Below are 20,251 nucleotides of genomic sequence, written 5' to 3'. Positions count from 1 at the left end.
CGGGGGCGAGCAGAAGGATTCCCAGGTGAAAGGGGTACACATGTCAGTCTCGAACCACTGGGCGCTATGGGAGGTCATGCTTCTCAGGCACGACCTCGCCGATCAACTTTGGGGCGTCCGGCACGCCTACGATATCACCCATGTCAAACGCCTCGGGCCATCACCTAGATTGGGGTGGTTATCGCTCCACTCCGCAAAATTCGCCAAATGTCTTGAATAATGTTTTCAATCACTCACTCCTATTTCTTACTCTTGCCTGCTTACAACATCACTCAAGCGGCAATTTCTTGTACGCTGAAGTTTACTTGGTAAGTTCGAATAGCGACGTTGAAAACAGAAATACAGCACCCCATACAATTAACCCACTTTCGGCGCTAAGATATGGTGATCAGTGTTTTCAAAAGCAGAGGCCCGTGAGTTACGCGGCGCGGATTTGGCGCCGCCTCCAAAAGATGGCGCGCCGCTGCGTCGCCAGGCCGGCAGCGTCGCGCGAGCCGCGCATGGTTATGGGGGCTAAAATGGTTGTGAGTAAACCTCGTAATTACTTCAACCAGTCTTCCTTTCTGTAAGCCATTTCATACTTGCATATACTCGAGATTCCAGTAGCATGGGCAATTTTTTTTCGTAATGAGCTCATACAAATGCATCGCTTGTAGGCTGTATTTCCTTAAGAACTTCATCTAGAGGATTCCTGAAATGTGATTCGGATACCGGCTTCTGATATGCAAGTACGTCGTTGACAGACGCAGGTATGAATCATAGGTCAACAAATTCTGCAGAGGTTGCACAGGTTTCGAAGAAAAATTTGTAGTACCTCGTCTGAAATACATCCTCTCATTTTTTCTTTGTCTTCCTCAACAGCAGGCTATGTCTGCGGCTCGCAATAGATGAAAAAGAGCAAGAACATTGTGAAGCATCTGATGCGCATATTATTTGATGATGCAGCAAATATATGGGGTCAAGTTTTGCGCGCTGAAGAAACGCAAATGTTCATTTTCGCTTCGAACAACATTTTGTTCTGCCCAAGCTATGTAATGAAGCGTAATAATCTTCCGAAGAGGCCAACATTGCAGAATCTTGCGTGGTCGGCTCTCTTATGGCCACAAAGTCTTGCATGCATTCAATACCGTGTTTCACAAAGAAAATTGCACCGCATATGCAAGCACTGCAGTAGGATTCTTCTGCCACTAAATGATTTTGACTCGACGATAAAAAAGTCATTTCCTATGAATTGGCCTTGCAGAGCTGGGAATTAGCACTTTTTTATGTTCTTTGATAACATACAGGTGCCTATTCCAGCGGTAGCCCTAGTCTCCTGCACCTGGGGCCCACAAGCAGCTTCGATCACAAAAAGCTCAGCACAAGCCGCGCTGTAATGGTGGAGGCATCAGCAAGTTTACAATACGGAGCCAGGTAAGGCGACATTAGGAAACGTTTCATTGCTAAACAACTCGGCGACTACAGGGAATGCTTACCGGAGTTCAACTGTGCCTGCCCCTTCTAAATGTTCAAGGGGAGCGCTAGTTCTGATGTCTGAAACAGGAACTGCATCAGCAGTTTTGAGCATTGGGCAGGCGGAGCTGGCGTTAACATACTTCCTTCGTGCAAGAGAGCGACCCGACATGGACACAGCAGAAAGCATACGGTTTCCTACGGAATACTTGAGAGTACTCGGACACAGCAATCGTTGCGCCATCATCGGAATGACGAGAAGTACATAGATTTGTCTGATTATTCACATGTTGTTGCGGAGCCGTTTATTAAGCTATGTCTGCCTTCATTATCGTAAATCTCAGAGCAATCTATGCACTTCGAAGTGAGAAAGGTGGTTCAAATACGTACAATCGGTGCCAATGGAAACGACTGAGCTTGTCGAGGTGGCCAAGTCGAAATGCCCCAAGCGTCTCAAGGCACTGGCTTGCCCGCAATAACTATATAAAGGCGTTTCACATTGCATGTCGATACATGCGTCCATAGCGTAATAGTTTCAATATTGGATCCATGTGCTTAGAGGTCTTGTGTTCGAATCCTGCCGTCGGACAATCTTAATATTTATTCATTACGCAGGACAATGTTGAAAATAACTAGTGTACAAAGTCACTATGCCGTTTGAAGCCTGAAGGGGGAAGTTAGGGCAAATCCATGTACCTCCCATAATTCCCATGCTCCCTAGAAACTAGCGCAAGCGTTACTGGTTACTGGTTATCTTATGAAAGTGTCATGAAGAAGGTGAACAGCAAAGGGCGCGATCATGAAGCCAGAACACCTCGGCCGATGTTCCATGCTGTTAACATGCTGCAATATGCAGCACAGTTGAAGGCTCGTTGCCTGTTTGCTTACTCCAGCTTATGGAATTCATATTGATAGTGAGGAGCAAGATGTTGATTTAAATCAAGGCTCATAAAAAGAAACAGTGAATCTAAGTTTACGCAGGGAAGGTAGCGTGTGCTCAAAAAAAGAAACTGACGCTAGAGCGACAAAACCGGCGGTGGCAGGTTGGCCGGGACGCTTGAGAAAGGGCTCTTCTTCGTTTCCCTGATAGTTAGATTTGTGTGCGTGTCCGCCATGAACAATCGCTAAATGACAGGCGTCACTGTTTTGTTGGGCGAGCTTTGAGCTCATAGGCCAAACATACTCCACAATGTCTCGACAGTTTCAGAGTACCAATCAATGGTTTATGTTAGGTTCTGAGCTACTTGTTGCTTGCGTAGAGTATTACCTGGCTTCCCTTTTTTTAACGTCATTGTGTGCACATTGCGTCAGTTCTCTTACCGTATACAATGTGCGTTGTTGTGAACTCTCGAAAAAGGCACCTGAATTAAGACGACCCTGGGATATACATAACTCAATCTATATTCTCGGGCACGCATCCAAGTGTATTCGGTGTATTCATAAGAGAGCCTGTTTAGGCGACTGTTGGCACACCCATAATTTCGGAATATTGACTCTACCCGAAGACAAATCACAGTATAACAGAAGCTATGCAGGTTCCGACCATATTACCTAGAAGATACATTGGTGCTGCACTGTTTTGTTGCATGCATTGTAATGCGCGATGGGGTCACTTTGGGCATTGTTCTCGCAGAGCCAGTACAGTTTCAATGCGCGCCTGGCAAGCGAAGGAAAACGATGGTTAAAATCTTTTCCTAAATCAGTACGTTATTAGCTGCTTTTTCTTTATAGCTACATACGCAAAATTATTGCTCAATTAGGAGGGCATGTGATTTTACGTCCAAATATGTGAAACCACAGAGTGTCAGCAGGTCGCTCACGTTCGAGAACACAAATTTCCGTAAGCATTGCAACAGTTTGTCAGCGTATGCAATGTACTGTAGGTGAGACAACATTATCGAAATATGTACTGCTGGTGAATCAAATCATTTTACGAGTGTTTCATTTGAAGAAATCTGTATCAAGGCAGCCATAAACATCTTTCAGGTTATGCAACGTTCTAGATAACGCCGTGGACCTCTATAATATCCCGACATTCCATAGGCATCACGACGTCCGACAGAAAACTCGCATGCACAGTGTCGCCATATGTCCTTCTAGGTAATATTGCGAGAAAATTTGATATGGACTATCGAGGCCTGCTCGTAATAATCACCAAGAGCCTTATGTCCTAAGTATGACGACACATGTGTAGCCCAGGCAGATTTCTCGAAGTCCCGTGAACATCTGCAAATAGGAGGGTGACCAAGAGGCGGCGAAAAGAGAAATGCTTGTTAGACACTGGCTTCCCGCTCATGCATTGTTGTAGGTGGCCTGATCAGTGTTTTGAAAATCACTTGTAATAACGAGTGGCGTGAAGGAACGTTCACTTTGGGACAAGCACCTGTAGCCTTCTTTGCAAGTTCTGCTCATAAAGGCATCGCTGTGATCGCCAGTATTTGTGGTCGTTAGCTAAGATATTAGGCGTGTTTTCACACAAATGTAACATTAAGTGTTCATTTATTGAGAAAGTCGGTACTCAAATATACAATGTCTGTAATACCACGATACTAACTTTGTTTATTGATCTTATACCTTGGTACAGATGTAATAGCTTGGCCTTTTATCTTAACAAAAGGGTTTTTGCTCAAATCGATCTCGTAGCTGGCCGTATATTGTATCAGATCAATGTATGTGTGTAGCTTATGGTCGCAGGGCGCAAACGTTTCAAGGAGGGGACATGTGCTCATGAGTTGCATCAACTTGCCGAAATGTTAGCCTCGGAAACAACCTTTGTTACGCCACTGTTATTCACCTCAGGCCTTAGTGTTCGTTTGTTTTCTGTTCTAGAAATCCTCAGACCACGCGGGTTCACCAAAGCAGCACGCAGTACCATACGACTGCACGCACATCCACCATCCAGGGTACGTGTGGGAAGGTTTTTAGACGGTCTACCACGCCTAGTCTTGCTGGCGATTGAGGAAGCTGATGTCTGGTATCGCACACGATACACTTAAACAGCATCCTCACTTGCTCTCAGGTGCACGGTTCTGCGCATGTAAATCTGAGCAGAATATTCTAAATTGAACTGTCGTTCCATGAAATGAGGTTCCCCTGGTGACAAGATTGAACAGACTATTCGCTACGTTGATCAAGATGCACGCACGTGTGCGATTCTGTTCTAATCACTGGGATAGTTTGTAGATTATACTTGAGCAATTCCTGATGCCCATTTACGAGACTTATGGTAGCTATATGTGCATTTATAAAGTTTAGCGTTCCCAATTGAAGAGGCGGAATGCAACATGCGCTATAAGACGCCACCTGGCCATGTGAGATAGATTTGTCGCAACTACGAGACAGGTTGCCCTGGTTTGCTGTTCAACATATCATGTCCCCGTCACGGCGAATGAAATCAGTGGTAAGGCTCCTCAAGCCTTGCATTAGTAGCAGTGCTTGTTTTTGGAGCTCTTTAATAAAGTGCATAATCGCATGATGAGTTCAGCTCGGCTGCACATCTATAGTTGTTACCTTAAACTTGACAAAGAATCCTACAAAATAGTCGTAATAATTTGATGGAATGTAGAAATGCCAGACGCAGACGATGACAGCTGTGTATTATTGTATAACAATTTCGACAATTTCTTCTACAGATAAAAAAGGCTATAAAAACGTGAGTCTATGCTGGATCCGTCCTGGACATGACCACGTGTCCGAAGCTAAGCTCAATTTCTTGAAGGAATGAATTGTTGTGTACACGCGTACACAGTAGATGTATTGAAAAAGTATGCGGGTTTCTGAGAATGAAGGCTTTGCAGTTTACAAAAGAAATTTGGTTTTTTTAACAGCATGTCGGATGAGGACCAATCTTTCTTGGCCTGGCAGATGACAATTTTCTCTTTCATGAACCTTTCCTTGCATTTCGAGATAAACACATAGGCAAAACATGGAGAGTTTATGTTCGGGTTCGCCAAAGCCAAAGCCGTTGATCTTACAAAAAGCTTTCCCATTTAATGAGATAAACTAAATATAAGCAGTCAATACGAGTGCAGTAAATTACTATAGAACCACGTGGTTTTCTTGTGGTTGTTTTTTTTTTGAATACCAGCAGAAAACTAGTATGTAGCCATTGGTCTCTACATGCGCGTTCAATCTTATTGTGTGATAAGCCAAAGCGATGGTTAACACCTACTAGCCTATCGCAGAGATAATACATGATCCAAACACCAGAAGCAAGCAAACCAAAATCAGGCTTTGTAAGAACAACCATGCTCTCGTCTAGGCATCAAAGGCCAAGGAAAAAAACAAGAACTCTAAATGCGCATACTTGACTTTTTCGTAGTGCCACGTTGGGCCTTCCAGCTTTTGTTGCTTGCATTTAGAGAAGCATTGCAGACGGAAGCACTGCTGTTAGGATTTATTAGCATCAAGACTCCTGCGAAAACTTATTGGTCCCCTCGCGTTTCTAGCAGGGATTGTGACAGTGTGGATCCAACAGCTCCGATTTCAGGGTATGCACACAACAGAGAAACCGGAAGCACCAGTTTCACACATCCAGTCTACAGCAGCAGCGGGGGTGGCCAGTATGCAGTGGCCAGTACAGGCTATGCGGGCACGGAGGAAGCATCGGGCATTCTGGGAAATGATGCTAGGTGAGCCAAACTTCTGTAGGAATTCCTTTTAATAGAGTAACTAATTTAGACGTCATGATTTATTTATTTAACTTAATCTAATTAATTCAAAATTAATTAATTTACGCGTAATGAAATGCCGTATATGGCACAGTTATGCTTGAATCGACGAACTTGTGCGATGGATTGAAGTTCTGATGCCTGACGCTCCAATTATCAGCTCTTCTTTTCACAGTATGGTGCTGGCTTTAACAGGAGGCTTTATCTGGGAATCTGCTACCTAGGGCGTAAATACGAGAGAATGAATCGTCTTGCTCCGCAACCACCGCAACAACATTTGTAAACCTTGTGTCGTATTATAAAATATCATAATATTAAAATCAAAGTAATTTCATTTTCGATTTGTTAAGAAAATTGAAACTCGAGTATGAAAATTACAACTTAATTATAAGCCTTAAAAATTTAATGATGATTTAAACTGCGCTAATATCACATCTAAAGTGCCCAAAAATGATGTAATACGCAGCACTCAAAAATAAACTATTTTATGAGCAGATACGTTGGAAATGCTCGCATAAATGCCAGCTATTTTACGCGTCTATTTTAGGATTGGTGATTTCAGAATTTTTTCAAGTTGGAAACCTAAACCAAAATATTGATTCAGGCAATTCTTGGAATTTCATTTATTTATTTATTTAATGCAATATATTTCACCGGACTTCACACGGAAGGTAGTAAAGAACATTTTTCCTTTGCCTTGAGGCTTTCTCATTATTCATTTGCCCACGAAGTTCTAACCGTATAAGGACTAAGCCAGTCTAGAGGCTGGCGAAGCTGACATGATTTACAGTGTAGACCAGGAGAGTTGAGCAGGACCATAAAATTCCATTAGCCATGTGAACAATAGCAATAAATATGGGTATAGAAATAGCCCATTACCCACACAATAGCAAACAATGTTCACCTAAAGCTTAGCGCAGATATTTCAAAAGAGCGAGAGACCGTAAAGCATACATGCACAGGGCGCGCGTGAATCTGCCCCCGAGCAACGCACCTGTCTGCCTTAAGGATTCTGCAAGCAAACGTCTCCCGTTAAAAGGGCACTGGTCCTCATGAGTACCACCCCTTTGTCGAAACGTTGGCTTTCGCTAAAATCTTCAGCTACCTTTGTTTACCCTCGCAGGACGCACTGTTCATGTGCGTATCTTTCTTGCATTTTAGAATTCCTGACGTCACCGGCGCTGAGCCATGGAGTAAGCAGTACTACGCGGCTTGTGGCCCAACTACAGTCTCCGGTAGGTGTGGGAAGACTTTCGGCCGCTGGTATACAGCGCCTCACCTTGAACCTGACACAGCAATCTGCCGGCAGTCGTATACGACATATTTCTAGAGCATCACCGCTGGTTCACGGGTACGCGGTTCTGCACCTGTCAATCTGTGCTCTACATTCTTCATAGTTTCTAATACCAGAAATGTAACTGTTGCCTCGTGAACTTAGGCTCACGGTTGAGAAGATCTGATGGGTGAATCGCTGCGGCGATAGCGCTACTCGCGCCTGTACGGTACTGTACTCCTGCTGAGGACAATACTAGTAAGCCAGTCATTAAGAAAGTGAGCAGGGTTTCCCAGTTTGCTATCGTGTGGACGTCAATAAAAAACCGCAGCAAGGCTCCTCCAGCTTTGCCATTGGAAGAAACTTTTTTTTTCTAGGGGCTGCTTATTGCTGATTGAACTGTTTAACTGCATGATGAATTAAACTGTGCTGCGCTTCTTGTCCTTACCTAGTAATGCTAAGCAGTGCTACTATATAGTCTCAAATATTACCGAAAGTGGACGCGGAGGAGCCCGAGGCAATCTTCTTTCCTCCTCGTCCTATGTTCCTTTATATGCTTTGTTACTTTATTCGAACAAATGAATCAATGAACGAACTTGCATGCTCTCAAGCACTCTGAAATTTGTCTTCCGGGTCCTAACAACATCGGAGTGCTGCAACGCTAGAAATCCATGAAGAGCGCTTTGTACAGTTGAAGCACGGAACACATCGATGGTCTCCGTGTTTTCCTTCCATTGTTTTTAAATGGTGACATTGGTTGCATGGTGGTGTCCAGAAGAGGTCACGGTCAACGACGATTTCAAAACATTGATGGGTTCTCTTGTGCATGATAGGCTGGCCATTAGTAGCCACCGGGTATACGGCCATTCATTTTCGCATTAAGGTGACTAATGCGCATTTTGCTGTGAAGATGCCGAGGCGCTGTATGTTAACATAAGCATACGTCAGTGTTGCAGCCTTTTGTAATCTTTCGTGAACCTGCGGAGAAGCCACTCCTGAAGCCCAGATGCAAAGGTCATCTGCATAAATTGATAGTCTGACCGAGTATGGCAGGGATTCCGCTAGCCAAATCAGGGCTATGTTGAACAATACGTGGTGTAGTGACCGGTAATTTCACCATCCTCGGTGAATCCAAATAAAAAGCTCATTCGGGTCAGGTTGCTCCCAATTCAGCGAATAGCGTGACCTCCGATTTGAACGGACACGAGCGCGTCAACAATGGGTTCACGTGAAACGTTACCATAAGCGCCAGTCACGCCTTACGATAGCACTAAGGAGATGCGTTTGGGTGTATGCTATAGTTGAATACGTAAAATCAATGACGTTGTCGACCCACGAAAGGCCACGTCAAAAGCCGCTCATCGCGTCTGCATAAACATTGCAATGATCAAAAAACAATTCGAGGCACGTGGGGATCATCCTGTCAATAAACTTGCCAACAAAGCTGGCGAGAGCAAGAAGCAGATATGATTTCAGTACGAGGGGGCTCTTTCCGTCACTCCAAGAAACGTTGGGATGACACAGCAGGACCTCTCGCTCTTCATGTTCAAGAAGGCGTGCAGCAGCGTGCGCTATAATATCGAGTCAGGGGCGAAGAGGAACGCCTGAAAATGGCTAGAGCAGCCTTCTATTCTTCCATGTAGAAAGGTTCGTCCGTTGCCGAAGTTTGCGTGAAGGGAACTTCGTGCCATTAAAGATCCTTTCGTGACACTCTGTCACCTGCAATTCTCTCACGAAATTCTTCTCCCACATTGACTTCTCGACAGCCTTGTTGGAGAGCCTGTGGTTTAAAGTGGTTGCGTTGCCGAGCAGAAACACGTACGCCCCGGCGATTAAGCCTTACGCGAGACAGTGCTTTGTGGGGGTCCAAGAAGTTACAGAATTAGTTTCATTGTTCGTTGTTCATTGTAATTAGTTTCATTGTTCGGACACACCGGGTATTTCCCGGTGTTTCCATGTGGCAATGTATGTTCTCCTTCCACCTGGCCTCCCTCAGGTATAGAATCGACTTGGTGCGTCTATATCTGTTCTCAGCGTGTCGACGTACTGCACGAAACCTACGCTCGAATTAAGATCTAACGAATATATTACGGCGCCGAAAGGAAAATAAACTTAGGAGGGAGAGCAAGAAGCGACAGGTTGAGCGCTCAGAGTCATGTTAGCGGTCCCGAATAGTTTCTTACTCTCCCTACAAAGTATTTATGTTCATTTTGGCGCAGCAATGTATTCATTAGATCTAAACCAACTCGTCCAGGAACAAGTTCTGCTGGAAATAAGGTACCGCGGGACCAAAGTAAGATATAGCCAGCTTCTGTACGACGACCCTCTCAAGAATGTTGGGCTGCCGTCGTTCAAGAGGCAGAAGTCATGGCCCGAAGCAAAAGGTACAAGAGTCCTGGCTCCTAAATTCTTAGAGAGAGAGAGAGAGAGAGAAAGCAAGGATAGGAATGGCACGCAGGTCAACCAGACAAGCTTCCGGTTCGCTACCCTACACTCAGTGTAATGAAGAAAGCGGAAGGAAAAGACTAAACGAGGAGCAAAAATGCCCTTTCATAGAAAGCTGCGTAGCTCTTGAAGCAATCGAAATTTACGGGCACCTCTAAGAAATTGACTTCATGTTCAAGCAATCGACGAATCGCCTCCAGTTGGTCTCTCCATTCATTGAAGTGCACAGCAGCAGAAACTTGCATTTTTCGTGCATTTTTCTTTCGTAAAGTGCTGAAAGCGTGCTTCAGTGACCCATCCTGCTCTTTTAGTTCAACCGATAAAGAGGTGCAATAAACCGTACACGTCTGGTGTATAAGCAGCACAGGCGATGCAATAAACTCTGCCATATTCGCTTATGCGCACTCTTCAATTTTAATGTGTAAGCATTCCCTGTTGAGTACCCCAGCAATATCATTAATTAACACGAAAACTATTTTGCCTCAAAATATATGTATCATTGGAGAAGTTAGCACATCCTACTTTTAACATTGGGTAAATGTACATGATTGGTCGCTTTAGAATAGATAAAGAAGCAATGGAAAATGACAAAAAAAAGGAAACCCGTTATTGGCGTACCCTGGAAAGCTTACTTTTGTGCATTAGGGAAGCTCATGCAGAGAAGCCTGCTTTGTGGTGCGGAGTTTGAATAATCATAGAATGGCTGGTCGGGAAATGCGGTAATAGTGTAATTGTAGATGATTGGCAGCCTAAAATATCTTCCTCCTCTGAAATTTATCTACGTCACGCCCTAAAGAATAACCAGCTTGGAAGGCCTGTATCTCACAAATGCCAAGGATGTCTTCACATTTCATCCCACAAAGATAAGCGAAATGACGGAATTCTCGTTTCTTAAATGCAACGCCTAAACAAAGTAAGACTTCAGACCGCGTACAGTGAGGCTTACCAGTACACAGCTGCGGCCAAAGCAAAAGGTTAGTTGTCGCTGGTTTCCTCCAACATCGAATCTCGATGTGCTCCCTCTACAGACATGTATCCGTCCAAGTAACCAAGCGAGTATTGGCTATTTCCGAAATGTGGCTTTCTGAACTAGTTCCAATCCAAGAGTTTCACTATGTAGCCTGATGCGGTCTATGCAGGACACACATGATAAAGAACACAAAATGCTGCCTAAATTGAGCAGCATTTGAGCAAATGAGCAAGTATTTTTAGACATCAGAAAAGCGATCGGTAGGTAGACATGCATTAGGTACGAGAAGCAAGTAAACAAAAGCGAACTAACAGCAGAGCCAAAGAACGGCTACCCATTACGAAACAATAGTCAGAATTTCTGCAGCATTTAGTAAATTCCATATTTCATGAAAGTGTGTGCAATAGAATTTTTTCGGGCTCGCGATGCAGGCAGCACGGTATTTTTTTTAGAAGATAGCCGTTCCATGTAGGGAGTGTGAAATAAGTTTACGACAGGGACGCCATCCCTTGAAAGAACTCCAAATGGGCCGCAGGGTCCCGGACCTGGCATCTGTTCTCCATTCGCATCTTATGAAATCCTTGAACAAAGAATCGGTGCATCCACGTGTGAGGCATCCAGTAGAATGGATACAACACCAATGAAAGCCACGTAGGCTTCACGGCTATAGCCGAGCGCGAAGCACATTCCAATATTTCCACACACAAAAAAAAAATGCACTCAAGCTGTCGATGCTCACCACGTGTTCACAGAATCAAGACTAAAAAAAAAAAAAAAACACGCCCGCTGTCAACGCAAGAAGGGTGGAAGATCTCGTCAATACCAACATCGAGAAAGCTTGACCTCCCTACCCTCGACCGCAGAAGCGGCCCTACAGACCGGTGACAAACTGCGTCCGCATTACGAGATAGTTCTGGAAATGAAACTGTTTCCATTATATATATTTCCATTATATGGACTGTAGCATGGACCGTATATGGACCGTAGCCGTAGCACTTCACTTAGAGAAAAAGTTTAACATTGCGGTTTCTTTTGCATACGCTAAAGAGGATGAAGGCAACAGTTTGCGCGCTCGCAAGAAATTCCTTAGATTACTTTGACATTGTCATTCCAATGCTTTGTCACTTTATATTGCTTGCTTTCGCTTAACTCGTTTTTTTTCTCTTGTGTTCTTTTTTGGTCGCCTATGCACCGCCACTGTTTCTGCGTGGTTAAAGGCCTGCTAAAGGAAAGGCATACAGGAATTCACAGCCCAAACAAAACTTCGTTTGGTCAAGTCACCAGATTTGAACTGATTCGTTTAAGTGCAACAGACCTCGGCAAATTTAGTGCAATGGTTACCGGGAACTTCTCATATACTTGGACAGAAGCGAGAGAGCTAAATTTTAGTTTTCTGCGCTACTAAGGAGCTTTACTATAACGAGAACGCGGCCATTACGGTTAAGGCAAGTTAGGTTTGTGCAGAAGCTAGCTTACGAAATTTCGCATATTTTCCATCGCCACCGTAGTAAAGCCTGAAATATGCTTATTGCGGCAAATGTAGAGCCAAGATTTGACTCCGGTTACAGATATACCAAAATTTCAAAGACGTATTAGCTTCGCCTTAAAGAGTGAAACTCGATACCATTCAAATATACCTGGCTGCTTCTAACGCTTCTCGGTAACTGCAATTTATGTAACCGTAATGTTTACTGGAAAACGCTGCCTGCAATAGCAATGCACGAAAGCGAGCTTTCTGGAAGAGACCCCGCTTATTACGTGGGCCGTGGATTCTCGGCTGTGAGTACGCCACTGCCGTAGTACAAGAGTGGTAGAAACGCAGGAAAATTGCTTTGTGCTTGGGTTTCCGCGTAAAAGAATGTTTTCTCGTACATTCAAATTACAATCTGTACTATCATATCTGTTGGTTGCGTGTAAGTCATACTTTACTATGTTTCTGACGCATTTTGCTTAAATTCATTTAGTTCAGTAACGCACTCGCGCTACACAGAAGGCCTGCGTGCGGTATGTCTGATTTGGAATGATTTTTTGCTCACAACACGGTGAACGCCGGCCGCAGACACCGAATTATCTGCTACACGAGGCCCGCAGTGCTATCGCGTTAAATATGCATACTCTCATCTTCAGCATGGAACACTGTTGTGTTCTATTCTGCCGTACTGAATACAGCACATATTTTGGGGTAAATTCTACATTGCATGAATTCCGCCACGCACGTCTTTTTCGTCATATGTATTGAAGGCATATTTCCAGAAAGAGCACCGCATACGGAAGCACTCAAATCAGGTAACCCTATCACTAAACCTATACAAAATCTGCGCGTTTTTATTTCAGCACGACATGTTGACGCTCGTTGACTGACCCTTGAACAGAGACGAGCTAACGCCTCTGTTATTCTCTCAGGCCATACGCATGTCTCTGAAAGAGGAATGACCAGTTCCCTACATATGGTGTCCAGCAGCAGCGTCAATCACGCACAGCCCAGTGCAAGCCGCGCTGGAATTGAGGAGGCATCGGCCGTTCCGGAAAACTTCGCTAGGTGAGCAAACGTTTGAGAAAATTTCTTTGCCCAAAGCAAATCACAGACGGTGCGTAATGCTCCCCGTGGTACAAATATGCCGTCACTATGACACTATCGCTATGGAGGAGAGCTCTGATATATGAAACGCGCACTAACTCAGCCCTTATTCAAAACCCACGGCATGGTGGATGTGGTGCTAACATGCTTGTCGTGCTCAGCGCTCTTGCGAGTTTGTCAAATACGTACCTACTACGCCATATTTGTTTCCAAAGATAGAAAACAGAAAGGCGTCCGTCTAAATACATAATTAAATTAAATTATAGGGTTCTTCATGCCGAAACTTCTTTCTGATTATGAGGCAGGATGTAATGGAGGACTCCTGAAATCTCGATCATCAGGGGTTCTTCAACGTGCACCTAAATGTAACGACGCGGGTGTTTTCGCATATCGCCCCCATCTAAATGCGGCCGCCGTCGCCGGGATTCGACCCGCGACCTTGTGGTCTGCAGCCTGACACCATAGCCACTGAGCAACCACGGCGGGGGTCTAACGCAATCGAGCAATGCAGTGACAGGCCATATTGCTGCAGTGACGTTCATTTCAGAGTGCAGCGATAATTCTTAGGCTTTCGATGATTTCCACTACATCCCACAGGCTCAAATATTGTACCGCTTTATGACTTTCGCTTACCAAGGGAACCTATGAGTCTGGAGGCATGACGACTGCGTGACGCTAACGCGATGAAGATGGAATAAGAAGGAATGATAGTACGAGGTTGTCGGATTGAATCCCGGCCACGGCGGCCCCATTTCGATGGGGGCGAAATGCAAAAAATCCCGTGTAGTCAGATTCAAGTGCACGTTAAAGAGCCCCAGGTGATCAAAATTTCAGGAGTCCCCCACTACGGCGTACCATAGAATCACATCGTGGTTTTGGCAAGTAAAACCTCATAACTTAATTTTAATTTTAAGGAATTATATTGATGTATTGCTAAAGTCGTACAATGGGGGGGAGGGGGCGACGACATGACGAGAATGACATCCGCATTCTTAAGTCATGATCGTGGTATAACAAGGACGACATGAACATGACGGTAAAACAACCTCATGAAAAAGCGACAATGACGATGACCGCACGGCCAAGGTGGCATGATGACTATACCGTATGACAACGAATGCATGATAGCGTCTGTGTGACGACGACACAATGACAGCGATGGCGTAACAACGACGGCATAATCCCGACACGATGGCGACAGCATAACTGCGGCCTAATAACGAAGAAAAAATGACGTCGATACATTAACGAGGGTCGTGCGACTGCATGATGACAATGGGATTTCGACACTGAAGTGACGACTGCGGCGGCTGCTGTGAATCACGCTGCCTGGCGTGATATACCGATTAGCGAGCCTTTAACAGGAAGCTTTATCCGGGGATCTGCTGCCTAGGTCATAAATGCGAGAGAAGAAGCCATCTGACTCTGCAATCACCGCAACACCCGCCGTGGTTGCTCAGTGGCTATGGTGTTAGGCTGCTGAGCACGAGGTCGCGGGATCGAATCCCGGCCACGGCGGCCGCATTTCGATGGGGGCGAAATGCGAAAACACCCGTGTACTTAGATTTAGGTGCACGTTAAAGAACCCCAGGTGGTCGAAATTTCCGGTGTCCCCCACTACGGCGTGCCTCATAATCAGAAAGTGGTTTTGGCACGTAAAACCCCATAATTTAATTTTTTTCAATCACCGCAACAAGATTCGTAAACCTTGTGGCGTTTTTTTAATCGCATAATATTGAAATTAAAGGAATTCCCTTTACCATTTTTTAAGAAAAACTCAAGCACTAGCATGAAAATTACAATTAATTGAGCTTTAAAAAATGTCACGATTTTTTAAACTGCACCTAATGTCACATCTAATGAGCCCACTATTGATACATTTTACAGCATACTAAAATAAACTATTTTATGAGTAGATACTTTGGAAAGCCTCATATAAATGACTATTTTACGCGTAAATTTTAGGATTGGTGTTTCCACAATTTTTTCAAGTGGAAAACCAAAACAAAATTTTTATTCATACAATTATTAGAATTTACCTGTGTCAATCAAATGCAATAAATTTCAACTGAATTCATGCGAAACATGTGGAGCTTAGTTCCTTAGCCTTGGCGGGTTCTCTTAAAACGCCACTACTGTTGTTGTGGCCAGTTCTTCACTTTCCCAACATACTATTCTTTGCATTTATTTATTTATTTTATTTATATTTTTATAATATTCCCATAAAGTTCTTATTAAGGACATAATCCAGTCTAGATACCGACCAGGATGGAATGACGGCACAAGACCTACAATATAAACCACATGCGCCGCACCATAATATTGCATTAGCAATGTGAACAACAATAAACATACGTGTACAAATAATAGCACATTACCCACACAACAGCGAAATAAGTTCACCTGGTGATTAGCGCAGATTTTTGAAACGGAGCAACACGCAGTAAGTTATACATACACTGGGTGCGCGTGTGTCTACTCTGAGCAATATGTCAAAGCACCTGAAAGATTCTGCAAGCAAACGTCTTTCTTTGAAAGCGGACTAATCCTCATGAGTTTCACCCATTTGTCGAAACGTTGGCTTCAGCTACAATGTTCAGCCACCTTTGTTTACCACTGCAGGCCACCGTGTTCATGTGCATATCTTTCTTCCATTTTAGAATTCCTGACGCCACCGGCGCTGAGCCATGGAGTACGCACTACTACGCGGCTAGTGGCACAACAACAGTCTACGGTACGTGTGCTAAGATTTTTCAGCCTCTGGTACACCACATCTCACCTTGCAGGTGACTCAGCAATCCGTCTGCAGTCGCATACGAGACATTTATAGAGCATTGCTGCTGGCTCAAGGGTGCACGGTTCTGCACCTGTCAATTTGGGCTCTACATTTTGCACAGTTTCATATACAAGAAATGTAGCTGCTGTCTCTTCAATTTCGGCTCACGGCTGAGATGATCTGACGGTTAATCGCGGTGGTGATAACGCTACTCGCAAGCAGAACAGTCCTGTGCCCCTGCTGAGGACCGTTCGCGGATTATCCGTGAGCAACCCCTGACGTAGAATTAGGAGGGGTACGAAACCAATACGCGCCAGAAGACGACACACAGGGACACACAGAGCGCTGTGTGTGTCCCTGTGTGTCTTCTTTTCTCCCTTGTTCTAATCGCGCTACCGTACACACCTTGAAGATGCAGCACCAACAAGCCCACATTGCCACCCTGAATATGTGCGGTCAGGTAGAGGATGGTGCAAAGAGAGGCACAATGCCAGACGCGCCAGGAGACATTTTCTGGCTATGCGAGGGGTGTTAGTCACAGGTGCGTAGAAGGCATTCCCAGTTTGCTATCGTGTCGACGTCCCTAAAAAAACAGCACCAAGGCTGCACCAACTTTGCCCTTAGAAGCAACGTTTTTTTTTCTTTTTTTTGGGGGGGGGGGCTGGTTATTGTTGATTGAAGTGTTTCACTGCACAATGACTTCAACTGCGCTTCGCTTGTTTTTACCTAGTACTTCATAGCAGTACTAGATTATAGTCTCAAATATTAACGCGACAACCTTAAGGGCCAAGCGTCGCAGAAAATCCTCTGTCGGCGTCGGCGGAGCTGGCCGTGAGTGTAAATTTTCGTACACATATGAGTACCTTTGTGTTCCAACAAAACTGTTTGTTGACCTCGTTGGCGCTTGCTAAACGACGCGTTTTTTGCCATAAGTTGAAACACACAAAAGTAAGACACAGATAGACATAGACGCATAGTTTCAAGCACATGACATCCGTCCTGTTTTCCATGTCTTATTTATGTGTTTAAATTGGGGCAAAGACATGTATTTTACCATAAAGTTACCTGTTTATTTACCACGTTGCTATATTGCATGCGGTAAATGCAGGTTATATTACCGCACCATTCTATCACTAAAGATGCGCATACCTTGTCTTAAATTCTTTAAAAAGTTGTTCGCCGGAAATTTGAGAATGGCAGCCCGCAAACAAATGGCACGCAAAAAGCCCCTGTAACTCGTGCTTTCATTGTTAAATCTCCGAAGACTCAACTATTAAAAGTGCGAAACAATAACGCAAACCTGATAATTAGGTTTCGATCTTTTAGGCGCGGATGGTTGTGAGTAAGCGTCGTATAATTCGACGATGCTTCTTTTCTGATTCCCAATCCATATTTGCATCTACTCTAGATTCAAGGAGAATCAGCATTTTTCGCTTTCCGTGGTTGGCTCCCAAGCATGCATTGCTTCACGCCTGTGTTTCCTTAACAACTTCACCTACAGCAGTGCTCAAGTGGGATTCGGATAACCCCTTTATGAAATGCGACTACGTCGTTGGCTGACGAATGTACAGGGTCCATTACGAAAGTAATGCGCATTTCTTGGGAAAAATGGATTTATTAACCGGACCTATACAAATGGTTAAAGTTATTCAAAAGATTTCCCCCTGCATCAATACACTTGCAGAGACGTGTCCGCCACTCCTTGAAGGCACCCTGAAAGTCCTCGGCGGCAATGTTTCTCAGGAACGCTGCAACATGCTTTTGTATGTTTTCCATGGTCTCCCAATGCTTTCCCTTCAGCGCTCACTTCAGTTGGGGAAACAAAAAAAAAACAAATGGCGCACATACCAATGTCGGGAGTGTAAGGGCTCGGGAACTACGGGGGTGCTGCTCCCGGCCAGGAAGTTAGTAACGATGAAGGACGTGTGGCTGGGGACATTGTCATGGTGGAGCTTGCTCGTGTATTTGATGTCAGCCTCCCGCGCGCGACGGGGTGCTTCAATATCTTCAGCACCTCCAGGTGAAAGGCTGAGTTTAGTTTTTACCTGCGGTACAAACTCGAAATGGACGATTCCTCGGGCGTCAAAGAAGACAATGAGCATTGTTTCGATGTGAGGCTTGCTCATACGCGCTTTCTTGGGGCGGGGGGATGATTTTTTGTGCCATGCGCTGCTCTGGCTTTTTATTCTGGGTCGTACTGGAACATTCATTATTTTTCTCCAGCTACGACTGAGTTAAGAAAATCCGGCTAATTTTGAATCCAATCAAACAATTCTTGACAGCTCAAAACTCGACGTTCTGTCTGATCTTCCAACTACACCTTCGGTACAAGCTTTGCGCAGACGTCGCGCGTTTGCAGATCCTCGGACTATATCCCATATACCGAAAATGTTCGTTGGCAGGGCGGTATCCTCACCTCATTTCCCGTTCGCTTTTGCAGCACTGCCATGGATAGACGCGTCATGATATTATTACGCGCATTACTTTCATAATGGATCCTGCATGTATGATAGCAGGTCAACAATTTGTGGGCAAGCATTGAAGAAGAGTGTATAGTATCTTGTCTGAAACGTATCACATCACTTTTTCTTTGTCCTCATCCACACGAACTATGTCTCATGCTCGTGATAGATAAACAAAAAGTGGGAACTTCTTGAAGCATCTAATGCGCCTACTACTGGATGATGCAGGAAATATATTGTCAAGTGTTGCGCGCTCAAGAAAGCAACATGTTCATTTTAGCTTGGAACACAACGGGAACACAACGTTCTGTCCGCAGTTTGAAGTGGAGCATAATAGCCATCCAAAGAAGCCAACATCACACAATCTTTAGAGTGCTCAGCTCTCTCTCTCATCGTCTCAAAGTTCTTGCATGCATTCAAGAAAGTTTCATAAAAAAAAAGCACCGCGTACGCTAGCACTGAAATAGGGTTCCACGACCACTAAAAGCTTCTTGCCACGACCATAAAAAATGAAACGTTCCATTCTTATGAACTGGCCTTTAACAGCTGGGAATAAGCACCTGTTATGTACTTTCATGCCACACAGATGTCTCGTGCAGCCGTAGCACTACTTGCTTGCACCTGGAGTCCACCAGCAGCATCGATCACACACTGCCCAGCACAAGCTGCGCTGGCATGGAAGCATCAGCAAGTTTGCAATACGACGCAAGGTAAGCTCACATTAAGAAAGGTTTCATTGCAAAACAACTCGTACACTGCAGGGAATGCTTACCGTGGTGCAACTATGCCTGGACCCTCCAAATGTTCAAAAGGAGGGGCAGCTCTGATGTCTTTGAGCATTTGGCAGGCGGAACTGGCGTTTACTCATGGTTGCAACACAGTGACTCGATACAGACAGAGGAAAAAGCATAAGGTTTACTGCAATATACTAGAGAGTTCTCGCACGCTGCAATTATTGATCAGGTATGGGAATGATTGAAGCACTTGTCTGATGATTCGGACGTTGTTGTTGATTCGTTGATTACGCTTTGTTTGCCTCCATTGTCTGCCTCTATTGTCAGAGCAATAAAAGCACTTGGAAGTGCGGAAAGCGCAGCGAGCACGTACAATTGCTGCTACTGGCAACGACTGAGCTTGTCGAGGTGGCCAAAGCGCTTTCCAATGAAGTCATGTACCTTTAAGGAAACATTCAGAAACTGTACTGTCATATCTGGAACCTTAATTAAGCAATAAAGACAATGCAACGATCCTCTACGATGCACCCAACTGTAAACAATTTGTGTTACAAAATGCTTTGAAATGTACTATATTGGAATATATATCTCAGAAATTCTTCCAGGGGTATACTTCAAGCGTGTAGTTAATAAGGGAGTCATTATTCGAATATACATTGTCTATATTTCTAGGAGCCTTACATTCATTAGTTGTTCTAATATCATAGCTGAGATGTAATAGCCTCAATTTTCGCAGCAAACTACGTCTATTTTTGCGCAAGACGTTTCTCATTTTGATTTCATAGCTCGCAGTATAATGCCTACGAGCAACATTCCTGTGTGCCTGAAGCATTCCGGATGGAAACTTTTCCACAAAGGGACTTGCCCTCGTGAGTTGCGTCCCCATGATGA

At 44.4% G+C, this 20,251-nt stretch overlaps 1 protein-coding gene across 3 annotated transcripts in view; it reads left to right on the top strand.

The window, feature by feature from the left end:
- The window catches only part of LOC135919802 (uncharacterized), a 48,218-nt gene that overhangs the window by 18,785 nt on the left and 9,182 nt on the right, over positions 1–20,251 (top strand). For all 3 annotated transcript variants that reach the window (XM_070526019.1, XM_070526020.1, XM_070526021.1), the window contains 7 exons: positions 1,287–1,413; positions 4,282–4,355; positions 5,930–6,083; positions 7,284–7,357; positions 13,214–13,349; positions 16,049–16,122; positions 19,213–19,336. In XM_070526019.1, coding sequence (XP_070382120.1) covers positions 1,287–1,413; positions 4,282–4,355; positions 5,930–6,083; positions 7,284–7,357; positions 13,214–13,349; positions 16,049–16,122; positions 19,213–19,336 — 763 coding nt within the window. The remainder of the gene's footprint in view (positions 1–1,286; positions 1,414–4,281; positions 4,356–5,929; positions 6,084–7,283; positions 7,358–13,213; positions 13,350–16,048; positions 16,123–19,212; positions 19,337–20,251) is intronic.

The sequence above is a fragment of the Dermacentor albipictus genome, chromosome 9, assembly GCF_038994185.2.
Source record: "Dermacentor albipictus isolate Rhodes 1998 colony chromosome 9, USDA_Dalb.pri_finalv2, whole genome shotgun sequence".
Taxonomy (NCBI): domain Eukaryota; kingdom Metazoa; phylum Arthropoda; class Arachnida; order Ixodida; family Ixodidae; genus Dermacentor; species Dermacentor albipictus.
Note: the sequence above shows the minus strand (reverse complement) of the source record. Positions and strands in the feature narration are given on the sequence as shown.